Source organism: Mus pahari, chromosome 8 (genome assembly GCF_900095145.1).
Source record: "Mus pahari chromosome 8, PAHARI_EIJ_v1.1, whole genome shotgun sequence".
Taxonomy (NCBI): domain Eukaryota; kingdom Metazoa; phylum Chordata; class Mammalia; order Rodentia; family Muridae; genus Mus; species Mus pahari.
The window spans coordinates 43,371,879-43,386,605 of NC_034597.1; the positions used below are offsets into that span (position 1 = coordinate 43,371,879).

The window sequence follows — 14,727 nt, forward strand, 5'->3', positions numbered from 1 at the left end:
AGCCACGGCCTGAACTATGTACAGATGCCTTCCTCTTCCGGCTCATACTTCGGCTCTGTTCTTCTTCCTCCTCATAACGGCTTTCCCGGTCCGCTAAACAGAAGGCAGAGTGATTCATTAGCTTAAGATACCCACTGTTAATGGATAGCATGAGCTAATATGTCAGTTAATCTTGACCTAGACAAGCTTAGTTACAAGGAGAATAAAAAAGGCTACCTGACCATATTGGTACATTATCAAAAGCTTAAAGAGATGGAATCAAGCCCACCTGTAGCCTATGGGCACATTCTAGATCTTCCCTCTTCTTTGGTTAAGTTGTACCTGTGACTTATAGGTTTTTTATATATGTATATATATTGTGTGTGTGTTGGGGGAACACAAAGAACATAGCCTGAAATGAGCAACTGCTCTCCACCTTCTGAGACAGGGTTTGGGCTGAACTTGGACCCACTGATGCAGTTAGACTGGCCATGCCAAGATGCCCAAGGACCGTCCTCTCTGTCCTCTCCAGCACTGGATTTACAGGCATGCAATGCTGTGCCCAGTTGTTATGTGAGGGCTCTAGAGACACAAACACAGACTTTAAGCTCAAATGGCAATCACTTAATAACTGAGCAGTCTCCCCAACCACTCCTCAAACAGTTTCATAGTGTTCTTTTCAACTCTCATTGGCTTCCAACATTAACACCTCAACACAAAGAACTGTGTTAGAAATTCACACATAAATAAATGAAAAATTAAGTCACTTGAAACAAAACAAATTTCTCAAATAACCTTTTCGCGCTTCTTCTTCTAGCTCATCCCAGTCTTTCCCGCTTTCTTCTTCACTTCCCAGAGATTCCTTAGAATAGTCTGGAAAAATATTGATTGCACATTAGTCATGCAGAAATACAACAGAATGTAGAACATTTTCCTTTTTAAAAAGTAGTCTCCAGGAATGATATTAGATTAGGAAGTCACAATATGTGTTTTCCCTTTAAGATGTATTTCCTACATGTACAGGTGGATTGGCCCGTGCATGTGGAGACCTGATGATGTTTGATGCCCCTCATTGAGCCTGAAGATGTGGGTTTTTTTTTATTGGCTAGGCTGGTGGCCCATAAATCCCCACGGTCCTTCTGTCTCTAGCCCTGACTTAGCCATACCCTAGTTCTGTTGCAAGCAAGCTTGGCTGGCTTTTTACACACATGCAGAGAGAATTCAAGTTCAGAATCAGGAACACCAAGTGCTATTATACACTGAGCCATTTCTCCATTCCAACAAATATTCTCTAACCTGATTCTTCAGCTTCTGATGAATAATCTTCATCACTGTCCTCTTCTTCCTCTTCATAGTCATCTTCAGAAGGATTGAAAGTCTCATCTTCAATTTCAGACTCCGAGTCTCCATCCTCAGCGTCACTCCCCTGGTCAAGTACAGACAGCTTAAGACCTGCTCACTACTTTTCTCATATTAACATTATTAACAAATTAATTCAATGTACTTAGTACACTAGCATTTCATATATAAAACCCAGAAAGTTGAATGACCAAGAGATACAGGATTTGTCTTAAAATTAGGCTTTAAGGTACACTTATTAGAGTCAGCTAATTCCTCTCTTTTTGTCTGTGGAAATTAATGAAATAAACACACTTTGTATCAATGCATTATATCAAGGTAGGAGCTCTAATTTTAAAAAGTTTAAAATATTTTCTTTTTTTGAGACAGGATCTCACTGTGTAGTCCTGGCTTGGCACTGGCTACATAAACCAGGCTGGTCTTGGTTCCGCCTCCTGAATGATGTGACTAAAGGAGTATATTACCGAACCTGGTGACTTTTTATATACTTGTTTTTTACAGGTTCGTTTTAAAAAAAATGTATTTATGCGCATAATATTTTGCCTGCATGTATGTCTGTGTGAGGGTGCTAGTTCCTAGAATCACAGGCAGCTGTGAGCTGCCATGTGGGTCTTCTGGAACAGTAGTCAGTACTCTTGACTGCTGAATCATCTCTTCAGCCACTATAGGTTCATTTCTTTTTATTTTTTGTTTGGGTATTTTGCCTGCATGTATGGCTGGCTGTGCACCAGGTGTGGCAGTGCTGCGGGAAATAGAAGAGGGCTCCAAATCTTCTGGAACTGTAGTTTAATAGTTGTGAGCTGCCATGTGGGTGCTAGGAGTTGAACTCAGGTCCTCTGGAGGATCAGGCAGTACCGAGTCATCTCTTCAGCCCCAGGAGGACTACTTTACAAAGTACTTTTGTAATGACTCAGTCCCATCACCTCCAAACAACAAGAAACTCTGTGAGGAATGTGCTCAATGACTACCAACCCCCAACGAGTCCATCATTACCTGTAAAACTAACCTAGAGAAACAAGAACACTAAGTGTTTTAGCTTCTCTCTACTGGTCAGGTCCTTTATGTGCTACATATAGATGTCATTCTCCAAAGTGCCTAAATGACATTAGACAACACTGCATACCTATATAAAAAAGAAACCCCACACTCATGCACGCACCTCACCCTCAGGTTCCAGGAAAGACCAGCCACCTTGTTCAAAGAAGCCCTCGGGGTCATCAACAATGGTCTTCATGATTTTAGTCCAGTTGAGAGACTGAACTCCTTCTGTGTACTTTAGGTCACAGGAACTAAAATGACATTACAAAATCTGAATCAAACTTCTGTATTTTCTGACAATGTAAACTACCATGAGCATTAGCTTGCACTGGGCATGCCCTAAATGGCTATTTGAATGTCAGAAAAGCATCACACTTCACACAAGCTTCGTCCCTCAAACAATTTTCATCCTTTCTCCCTCTTCACCACCAATGAGCCTGTTCTTTCTCTCTGTATGACTCACCTAGGAACCCTCATCCCTCACCTATACCATCTTAACTTATAACCAGTTCTGAGATACTCTTCATTCATTTGCCTGTAAGGAAGAAACAAGGGCAGATTCCCCTGGCTCTGCCCAACATTCCCCACTGTTTCCCTACCCTGCTTATTTGAAAGGCTCTACCTGAAGACAAGGGCATGGCTTTCTAAGTATGTAAAATGCCTTCACTTCATAAAGGACTCACTATCTTGTGTTGTGGGTTGTTAAGTTAGAGTGAATGACTGAGAAGAGAAAGGGAAGGAGGGACTAGAGAGATGGCTAAGCAGCTATGAGCTCTTGCAGGGGACCTAGGCTCAGTTTCCATTATCCAAATGGCGGCTCACAAACACCTGCAGCTCTGGTTCCAGGGGACCCCAGTCTTTCTTTTAAACACTATGGGCACCAGATACCCAAGGCAAAACACTCATACTCATGAAATTAAATAAAAAAATAAAAAATAAAAAAAAAAAAGCAAAAGCAAAAGTGAAAAAGTGACTAAAGTAAATCATTAGCAATCATGTTCTGCCTGAGACCTACGGGCAGTATCTGCTTTAAGTAATGTTACACTAAAATTTTGACTTTCTAAATTTTAATAATTAACCTGGGTCCTCTGTAAGCTCTCCTTCTTAGAGTTTCTCATCCAAACAGTAAGAAATTCTGCAAGGAATAGTTTTATAAATTAATTAATTTATATAAATTTATTAACATAGGTCTTCTGCAAGCACTCAAAAGACTGTCCTATTCTCACAACAGTGGGAATCCTGGTCTAAAAAATAAGATGGGGCCAGCAAGATGGCTTAGTGGGCAAAGGGGCTGCTAGGTCTGGTATGCATGCACACACAACTAAAAAAAACCAAAACAAAACAATGTTAAGGCAGCTATACAGTACTGCTAAACCTGCTTGTTTTCTCAGTTTGAATACAAAAGGCTTAACTGTTTTTTTCCTTTTGGATGCTAGCCTTTTAAAACCTTAGGCATGCTTTCTCTAAAGCGCCCCCCCCCATCCACCATCACTCAATATGTCAGCTTTCTCTCTTTTCCATCTCCTTCCTCCCAGCAGCTGCCAAGAATTACAGCTTGCCTGCCCTGTCTGCCCCACGCCCATAACTCTTCCTCACATTAAACTCTAATAAAATAGTTCTTGATCTGACATCAACTCTCAGCCTTTAAATGGACCTGATTGGTGTGCGTATCTGTACCCACACGGATGTTCATGCATACACACAGAAACTAGAAAGCTCAAATAAACAATTTAGTGATAAAAACAGTAAAGAAAAACAGTGTAAACACTGTTTTCTCCACTGTTGTCTTCTCCTATCCATAAAGGTTACAACACACACCACCATGCCCAGGCCTGATAGCCCTCTGATTACTTAATATCAGCAGTTACAGCTAAAAGTTCCTTTTTTGGACTACCCATAAATGTTATGTTTTTTTTTTTGTTTACTTAAAAAAAAAAAAAAACCAGTAAGAAGCAACCTCAAGGTTATTAGAAAAAAAAATTAAAGGAGTTATTTTCATACCAATAAGATTTAGAAATTAATAGAACATATCTTAAAACCCAGATTCTGCTGGGGGTGGTAGGGGTGGTGCTCACCTTTAATCCCAGCACTGGGGAAGCAGAGGCAGGTGGTGAATCTGAGTTCAAAGCCAACCAGGGCTATAGAGTCCCTGTCTCAAAACAAAAAACACAAAACAAAACAAAACAAATCCAAACCAACAGCCCCATCTCCACCTCTAATTCTCAGAATAGTAAACCCAAAGGTATAAAATACCTCTATAAAGAAAAACAGTGTAAACACTGTTTTCTCCACTGTTGTCTTCTCCTATCCATAAAGGTTACAGACACACACCACCATGCCATGTTTAAAATTGGAGAAACACTGTATAAATGGTTATTTTACCAAAAACAATCTATAGATTTAATTCAACCCCAGTCAAAATTCCAATGCAGTTTTGACAAAAATGTTAAACAAAATGGAAAAAAAAAAAAAAAAAAAAAAAGCCTTTAATCCCAGCACTCGGGAGGCAGAGGCAGGCAGATTTCTGAGTTCGAGGCCAGCCTGGTCTCAGGTGGTCCAGTGCTGGCTTCACACTCAGAACCCTAGATCTTATCCCCAATACTGCAAAAACCCTATGAGGGTACACACCAGCAATCCCAGCACTCAAGAGGTAGAGGCAGGATTAGAAATTCAAGATTAACTCAACAGAATCTCAGTGAGATGACTCAGCAGGCAAGGGCACTTGACCCCAGGCCTGAGGACCTGAGTTTGATCCCTTGAATCCACACATAGAAGAGCTGATTTTAAATGTTAGTTCCAGCAAGATGCTGCTTGCCCTGTCCCCACAAATAAATACATTGAGAACATTTCAGGCTGAAGGAATGGCTTAGAGGTTAAAAATACTTATTGCTCTTGTGGCAGACCTGGGCTCAGTTACCAACATCTATCCCTTTTCTGGCTTGCACACATGGTACACACAAACACAGGCATACAGATTCACAAAAAAGGAAATATAAATTGTTAATGAAAATATGAAAAAGTTTCAGTTTCACTGGTCATCAGAGAAATGAATATCAAAACCATAGTAATTATTTCATCTTAGTCAGAATAAAAATCACCAAGTCAGTGTTTACTGTAGCACTATTCATAGTAGCTAAGCTATGGAACCAACCATACAGGAATGGATAAGCACTAAGTGAGATACATAAATGTGAATGAAACTGGAGATAATATGAAAGAGAAATATCGTATGTTTTCTCACATTTCTGCTTCCTAGATTTATATAGTCACATAAAGTATGCAGGTACAGATTAAATCACAGCAGAAGCCAACTGTTTAGGAGAATGCAGGAGATTAAAGGGAGGAGAGAGGGATATACATGTATTATATACTTATAAATGGATAACAATATTAGAGATAAGATCCTCACGTCACTGTCTCAGTTACCTGAGTAGCTGTGGCTATAGGCACAAAGCATGGTGTAGCAGACATAGCATTTCATAGTCCAAGGTAAAGGAGAAGAAGCTGGCAGGTTACTTACTTCAGCCACTCCTTGATAGGGTCTAGAGAGGCAACAGGAATAGCATTGATCATCGTGACTTTCTTGCTGTAATCCTTGTAGACAATCACCATATCAAAGTTCTTCAGGTGAAATTGGACCCTCTCAAAATGAATCAGCTCCACTTCATCCAGTGTCACCACAAAGGGTGGCTGTCAAAACAGGAGTTGCATCATTACTGTGTAAGAACCTACGTTTAAGCACTTGTCAAATGTTTCCAGAATCTAAATGACCACACAAAAGAAAACTGTTTTCTGTTCTTTTCTTTCTTTTTTTTTTTTGAGACAGGGTTTCTCTGTGTAGCCCTGGCTGTCCTAGAACTCACTTTGTAGACCAGGCTGGCCCCGAACTCAGAAATGCCTCTGCCTCCCAAAGGTATGCACCACCACACCTGGCTGTTTCCTGTTCTTGCTTTTAAAGATAAATTCAGTGTGACATACTAAGAAATTTAGTGCTTCTCTCAAGGAGAATAAACTCAGGGAATCCTCAAAGAAATTATCTTTAGACACTAGAGGCTTTACAAAGATTATTTGCTGAGTGAATTTTTAATCTAAGCCAAGCATGAAACAATTAGGATCAAAAGGCTTTTCCTTCCTCTTTCTAACAACTGTATTACTAAGAGTAAGCAAGAAAGGTGTGGGTATCCCTCAGTAAGGGAGCATGTGCTCAGCAGACTTGGGGTCAGGATGATAGGAAGAAAATTGCAAAGGACCACAAAATTAAAATAAACAGTAAGAGGAGGCAAGAATACTCACCCACTCTGTAGCATTGACCAGGGCACTACTAGTGGGCTGAAGGAGGCAGGTACTCCTGTAGGGAGCCCCATTAAACCTGGGAGAGAGAAGACAAACACATGAGCCACATGACCACATAAGCCTACTGTTGACACAATACAAGCATCTTCCCTCTGCCAATCAGCTCCCAAGAAAGTTACTCATGAAAACCCTTGAGAGTCTTAAAATAACAGGTATCCATTTTTAAAACGTGTCTGCATGTTAAGTATGTGCACACAGGTGTGGGTAACCTTTGAGGCCAGATGTCCCAAGACCTACCAGAGGTGTCTCCCTAGCCTAAAAACAATTTTTATTTTTTATTTTTGGAGAGAGGGTTTCTGTTTCTTTGGCTGTCCTGAACTCATCTTGTAGAGGGAACTGGTCTTAAACTCAATAGATCTGCCTGCCTCTGCTTCCTGAGTGCTGGGATTAATGGTGTGTGCTTGGCTAGAGAATCCTGAAGATTGAGTGGTTATCTCAAAGGTTATTAGTCATAGGGGGAAAATAACCTCCGGAGTATATGTGGTATTAAATTACAAAAGAAACAATAACCCATTGCCTAAAGCTTTTGGAAGTGGAGAGGTGGAAGAAGTATTATTACCCCAGATCCCTAAAAGGTACTTCAAATTCCAGCTCCTCCTTTGTTAGAGCCTCTACTTTTTCAATGAAATTTTTAAAGGCTGTTTTCAGTTTGTGTCTCATTTCTCGTTCCATCTGCTCAGCATATAGGTCATCTCGGTCATGCATGTGTTGATGTTTCCCCAAATCTGTAGTGATCTCTCCAACTTCTGTGTAGAACTGTACATCTGTGTGTCGTTTCTTTCCAAACATGATAGCATTCTAATGATAATCCAGAGAGAACAGAAATATTAGAAGATTTAGGTAACAACCTACAAAGACAAGATGCTTAAAGAAATCAAGTATATAAAACAGATACACATTTTACTATACTACTGACTGAAGAGGTAAGATGTACCTTTTGGTATTATAATGACAAACCTGTTTTGGGGTAACCAATTACTTGACTGGAATTGAGGCTCACATCATAGGAGGAAATTCACATGTGCTACTGAAAACCTAGACAAGAACGGGGGAAGTCACAGGTCCTAGTGGGTAAACTAGAGCTATTGTTTTGTTAAATGGATATGATACACCCATCAAATCACCTTCTAAATAATTACATCAACCCGACACCTTAGTTCTGATCTTTGGTCAGAGAAGCTTCTTTTTTGCAGTGGGCAGTAGTAGTAAGTACAGAAACTGGTAATTGGTCAAAGTTCTAAGGTAATCGTTGCATGCTCAGCCATCAATGGAACATCCCATTATTCCTTCCATGGCTTAGAACATTGTAGAGGAAAAGGAAGAAACAATGGGAGACTAGAAAGATGGGGCAGAGGAGACTTCTGGTGATGATATGATCCTGACCTCAAGGTAGCTATGCATACCTGTCAACACCCCATCACAGAAAGAGAGAGGATCTTGGTTGCCAAGGAAGATAGAACATTTCCTTTCATGGTGTAGTCACTTAACAGGTACCCCGATTCCTGCAAATAACTTCAACCACACTCCTGTATGCAACTGTAATCAAAGTCACTAGGCTACTGTACTTTATAATCATGTTTTTAAAAACCTCTTTAATGAATATAATTTTATTTAATAAGAGAGAAAAATTCAGTTTTTGCTGAGAGCTCTGAATCACGCTAGCTTAGGTGTACCTTGAGGTGAAAGTGCAAAACAATAATCATCTCGCCATCACAGGGCTGGAACAGTGCATGCTTGATATTATTGTACAGAATATCCACCTTGTCTCCTCGAACAGATGTGAATCGGAAACCTGTGGCAAACAACGGGGTCACCAAGTGTTAAGCAGAGTCATCTTAGGCTTGAATAAGGTCAGAGAGATACCATGTATCAAGTCCCCATGCATTCTGGCCATTTTGTCCTCTGCTTCCTCCCAGCACTCTCCCATGCTCTACTCTGTGAAGCTACAGTCTAGCACGTGAGAGGTCATCCATACCATTGACATGAGCCTCCAATGAGCCTTGCATTCTTTTTTGGGCAATGTTTGGACGAATGTACANATCTTTCAGTTTTGGATTACTCCGGTTTAGGTTGATCACCAGTGAGTCTTGTTTTACAATGCCCTAAGGGTCACAAAACAGTACGTGCATGTGCATGTAACCTTCATATCAACCTCCAAAGACCTGTCTGTACAAAGGTGCTTAGCTGTGTTCAGACTCACCTCTTTTTCTTTCTCTTCAGCTTCTCTGGTCTTGTAACGTTTCTGTACTTCTTTTATAATTCNGAAAGCATTCTGAAGATTTAAGGCGGGCACAGTCTGCTCTCCAGGTGCTTTCATATTTGAAGCTCGGTATGTACTGTAGAAGAACATTTGTATAGATGTTTATCAGGCTAGGTAACGCAAACCCATTATTACAGTTTTTAAGTGGCTTAATTTCTCTAGTGTGTGTATGTGCCATGTGTTTGTATAGAGGCCAGAAGTCAACATTGAATGTTTTTCTTAGAAACTTTTGCCCTGTTTTGGGAGATGCTCTCTCTCAGATCTATCTAGATGGGCTGGTTAGCAAATTCCAAAGGTTCTCTCCATCTTTATCTCCTCAATGCTGAGACTACAGATGCAATCTACTGCACCTATATTTATGTATTTTAATGTGGGTCTTGGAGTCCTGAACTTTGGTCCTCAAGCTTGTATGATAATCATTTTACCGATTTTCTCTAAGTCTATCTTTTAAAAGATAGACTAAGATATCGTATGTAGTGCAAATGGGCTTTGACCCTTCTATGTTCAAAGGCTGGCCTTGAACTCCCAATCTTCCTGTCTCCTAAGGGCTACCATGCCCAGATGGTTTAACATGTTTTTAAAAGAAAAACTACCACTAAATATGGGAATGGGAGAAAATAAGGAAAAAAAAAGTTTTTCTTTTGAGTAGGGAAACTACACTTTTTTTTCCCCTCAAATTTGATGCAGTATGTCCCAATATTCCATACCACTCCATGATGGAAGAGAATCTAATGTAACACACATTTTCTTTCCTCTTCCTTTTTCATGTTTCTATTTTGAGATCGTTGTCACTAGAGTTCAGGTTGCTTGGAATTAATTTTGTAGCCCAGGATGCCTTGAATTTGTAAACTTTTTGCCTCAGTCTCTTAAATGTGAACTTCAAGCTATGCTGTGTATTGCCACAGTTGGCCCACACATTTTTTTTTTACCTGAGGATTCAATTGCAAAATGTGTAGTGTGAATGTAAAATAGCCATATTAAGAACATAAATTAGGATCCATACTTAAAACATTACAAAGTCAGCAATGTAATCCTAAACAAATGCCACCAAGGAAGACTTTGCAGTGGGTTCTTGGGAAAGGGTGCAGTGGGGAATGGGCATGTGAGGTCACTGCTCCACTAGCATTGTTTCCTAGGGACTCACATTTCCTTGACAAAAGTGGCTTCAGGGTTAGGAAAGATGTTGCCCTCATTCCTGCCCAGAGCACTGCCTGGACAATAGAAGTTGATTCGCAAGTAAGTATAGTCTCCTTCGACAGACATACTTATGTTCTGTTCAAACAAAGAGAGGAAAAGTTAGCTTTCTTACTAGATTCTAAAGATGCTACAATGAAGTTAGCAGTTAGGAGTATGAGGGACTCAGAACAAAGCTCAGTGGCAAAGCATTTATCTAGAGTGGGCAAGGTTCTGGTTCAATTCCTAGCTGCAGAAGAAAAAGGCCAGTTTGCTGTTCTCTCAGCTGAACCTATGAAACTTAACCAAAATCGAGATAGAAATATTCAGCAGTGTTTTTCACATAACTAAGAAACTGTTTCTCAAAAAACAAAACAAAACAAAACAAAACAAAAGCAACAAAAAATCACCTAGCTATAAAAGTATCTTGTAACAGGAATGCAATTTAGGGTTAAATAATAGTTACAAATTCAAAGAAAGACACATATGATGGGGCTAGAGAGATGGCTCAGATGGCAAAGTGCTTGCTGCACAAACACAAGGACCCAAGTTTGGGGCCCTAACATCCAAGTGCGGTGTGCATGTCTACAATCCTAGGGCTAATGGTGGGCAGACGCAGGGATTTCCAGAGCTTGGTGGCCAGACACTATAGCTAATCATTGGGCTCAAGTCTCAATAACAGATCCTGCCTCAAAAAAAAAAAACAGGGTAGAAAGAGAGAGAGCGAGCTATCTATGAACTTAAGACACCAGACACTGACATATGGCACATGCATCTTATAGCCCCACGGACACACACATACAGCACAAAACAACAACAATAACAACACCCCCTCCCCCCAATAATCGGTAAATGGATTCCTTTTCTGGCCTAATTTAGCTTCCTACAAAGTGAAAACTGAAAGGGAAGGAAAGCAACAGTGGGAGATAAAGGAGAAAGTAGACAATCAGCACACTGGAGTGTGAAAGGTCAGGGTAAGAGAAGAGCAGAGAGAATTAGGCAGACACACTAGGATTGGTACCTTGATTGTGGCAATGTGGAAGGGTGTGGCAATGCCAAACACAGGCATTATCACAGTCTCATATTTCTTATCAATATAGATCTTCATCTCTCGNATATGTGGTTCCTTAGGCATCAGAGATGGGTTTTTATAGGACACATTAGATTTTCGAGCTCTGGAGTGGGGTTAAAAATAAAGCAAAAAGACAATTGAGAAATCCCTACAGTCACATCATCTCTAGACTATCGCCTAACTCAGTGTGGACTCCTACTTCTGAATCTGCTGTTCCCCTTTCTGCTCCGTGAGCCTCCTCTTCGCTTCCTCGTTGAGCTGTGCTGCCAGTTCCTTCTGATGTGCTCTTCGCTTCTCTTCTGCAGTCATCTCATTCTAGCAAAGTGAGAATCAAGTCAGCAGAACACATGATAGGACACTAGTGTTTTGCCAGTCTACTAATGCCCCCATGGTTGGCCTGAACCTTGCATATGTGGTCCTAGCCTAATTTAAAGCGTTGATCTTCATGCCTTAGCCCGCTTCGTGCTGGGATTTTACAGAGTACACCAGCATATCCAGTTACATGGTAAATGTGAACAGTAAACTTACCCTTGTTCTTTCAGTAAGTAATGCCGCCCTAGAGCCTCTTCCCAAAAGGTCCTCTGCCTCATCTTTTTCTTCTTCCTCCTCTTCATCATCCTCATTCTATGGGAGTAAGGTATAATAAAAATACTGTTGAGTTTTTAAAAGAGCTATGTCGCTTCACTTTTTCACTGTACTTAGGTTCCTGCAACAATCACTTATCATTTTCTCACCTTCAGGAAAATCCCCACATTCTTTACTTTCTTTTTCACAGAAGTAAGAATAGTGGCTGGACCATCCTAGAAGAAAAGGAGAATTTAGATCTCCAACTTAAAGTGAACTCTTGCTTTTAACTTAGCACATGGCTAGGCAATATCAAGAACTTTCTAGATGATAAAATCTTTTAAGAAGAACAAATAGTTCTTCCTCTCCTAGCTTCTCTTTAGGAACTATAATCTGAGCAATGTTTTATTTGAAATTTGGCTTTACCTAGCTCTGGCATCTGTACTTTTTACAAGTCTCTCTATTTGTATATAGGAATAATGAACTGCCTTCTTTATACAAATACTGTAAAGTTCTAAAGATCTGACAATACACATAGGTGCTTACCTTTCTAATATGAACACGGAACAATTTAACATCACTAAAAAGCAGCTCTGGGGTTAGAGAGGTGGCTCAGTGGCTTAGAGTGCACATTCCTATTACACAGGCAAGACCTGTGCTCAGCTCCTAACACACACACACTGGGCAACCTACAACTGCTTGCAGTTCCAGCTCTGGAGACCAAAGGCCTCTGGCATTCATGGGTACTCTCACATATACACATACTTGAAAAAAAGAATCAATTCTGGGGTTGAGATAGCTAGCCATGTAGGAAGAGGAACACACAAAAGAGTTGGGTGTAGTCATGCATATCTGTAACTCCAGCTCTAAGTAAGACAAGAGGATTCCAGGGAATTGTTACTAAGCCTAGCCACTAAAACTTCAGTTCTGGATTCAAGGAGAAACACTGCTTCAAGGGAATACACGGGAGTGATAAGGACATCTAATGCCCCTTCATTCCTAACTGTTCTATCAAGTCTAGGTCATGGACTTCCTCACCTAGCAACCATCAACAAACCGGAAGTACCAGAGTTTACAACAGACTTCAAAGATTAGTTCATGACACCAAAAGCTTAGGAAGTAGCACACCTCATCTACAAGCACCGTGTCACCAATGAACAGGGCATAGGTTTTCTCTTCTGGCTTTTTCCCTTCTTTGTTAGTCAGGTCTGAAAATCCTAGGTTGATGCTAAAAACCATCCCTAGAATAATAAAATGGGGATCAGTTAGTGGCCACAGAAGGGTACAGAGGAGTAAAATTTAACAGAAAAGGAATGACAAGAAACCACTCAAAAAATTATTTTCTCACTGCATGCATATAAAAATTACCTTTCTTTAGCTTGTACTGATTTTTACTATTGATTACTAGAGAGCCTTCACGAAATTCAATGCCCATCCCAAATCTAAAAACAAACAAAAGCAGCAGATTAAAACATCAGCAACACGGTCCAGATGTGATTTCAACTTTCAGATAAAGCAGGCTGATATGTGGAAATGATTTGCCTTTGATGATCTATAAGGAAAGAAGAAATGAAAATAAACAAAAAAAGGCTGTCATGGCTCATGCCTGAAATACTTGCATTCAGGAGGCTGAGGTAGGAGCATTAATGAACATATGTCCAAGATTAATCTGTGCTACACACTGAGGTCCTGTCCAACAACAACAACAACAACAACAACAACAACAACAATAACAACAAAAAGCAGAAAGAAAACACAGTGCATGCATGTGCACACACTCACACCAGTTTTAGGTCTCTAAAAGTTATATAATCTCTTATTATAGAATAATTTCCAGGACCAGTGAGATGGTTCACTGGTAAGAGTACATCTACAGAAGAAGGGAAAAAACTGCCTCATGATTTGCCCTCTGACCTCCACATGTACAACACTATGCAACCATAGTCTCCTCCACAATATATAAATAAATGTGAAATTTCTTTTTTAAAAGAAAGTTTCCCAGCTGGGCAGTGGCAGGTAGATATCTGAGTTGGAGGTCAGCCTGGTCTACAGAGCAAGTTCCAGGAGAGCCAAGGCTACACAGAGAAACTTTGTCTTGGAAAAAAACAAATGAACAAACAAAAAAGTTCCCCAATGAAACATTTTTTTGACAAACACTGTTTTAAATTCAAAATAAATACAGCAGGACATCCTACATTCATTAACTGTAAACAAGCTAATTTGATTTTAGAGAAGTGTCTAGATTCCTATAATGGTCTAGAAAAATCTATCCCTATTAACTTGGAAGCAACTAAATCTTTTTCTCTCTGGTGACACCATTCCAAGCTTGTACTACAAAATACTGGTGGAAAAACCAAACAAATACAAATATGGGCTAGGCCGGGCAGTGGTGGCTCATGCCTTTAATCCCAGCGCTTGGGAGGCAGAGTCAGGCGGATTTCTGAGTTCGAGGCCAGCCTGGTCTACAGAGTGAGTTCTAGGACAGCTAGGACTACACAGAGAAACCCTGTCTCGAAAAACAAACAAACAAACAAACAAACAAACAAACAAAAAAAAACAAAAAGGAAGAAATATGGGCTAGGTTATGTGACAGACAGTACATGCTGGTAACCTCTGTACTTGGGAAGTTTTGTGTGACTCAGGATGGCAGGAGGGTCTGAAAATTTAAGGACAGTGTGGGCTACACAGGAGTTGGAGGCCAGTCTGAGTTACTGCTGGAAACCCCATCTCAAAACACGAAAACCAAACACTCCCAAATACTGCCAAAAATCAGTCTAAGAATACAGGCTGCTAGTCATGAAAACTGAGTCAAGAAAACAATACACACTGTAACACACCCTAGGTTCTTTGTAATTTTGTTCAGCAATTCTGGCTTCTGCTTCTTAACCACATCCATGACAGAGTTATACACATCACATATCTTCACACC

The 14,727-nt window shown here is 40.2% G+C and overlaps 1 protein-coding gene across 1 annotated transcript in view; it reads right to left on the bottom strand.

Moving 5' to 3' along the window:
* Nucleotides 1–14,727, bottom strand: part of Supt16h (SPT16 homolog, facilitates chromatin remodeling subunit) — a 32,762-nt gene that overhangs the window by 1,116 nt on the left and 16,919 nt on the right. Inside the window, 15 exon segments of the mRNA XM_029541630.1 lie at nt 2,523–2,627; nt 5,897–6,066; nt 6,670–6,745; nt 7,289–7,527; nt 8,403–8,521; nt 8,705–8,831; nt 8,930–9,065; nt 10,134–10,261; nt 11,184–11,337; nt 11,434–11,549; nt 11,763–11,858; nt 11,969–12,034; nt 12,927–13,039; nt 13,167–13,240; nt 14,636–14,727. Coding sequence (XP_029397490.1) covers nt 2,523–2,627; nt 5,897–6,066; nt 6,670–6,745; nt 7,289–7,527; nt 8,403–8,521; nt 8,705–8,831; nt 8,930–9,065; nt 10,134–10,261; nt 11,184–11,337; nt 11,434–11,549; nt 11,763–11,858; nt 11,969–12,034; nt 12,927–13,039; nt 13,167–13,240; nt 14,636–14,727 — 1,811 coding nt within the window.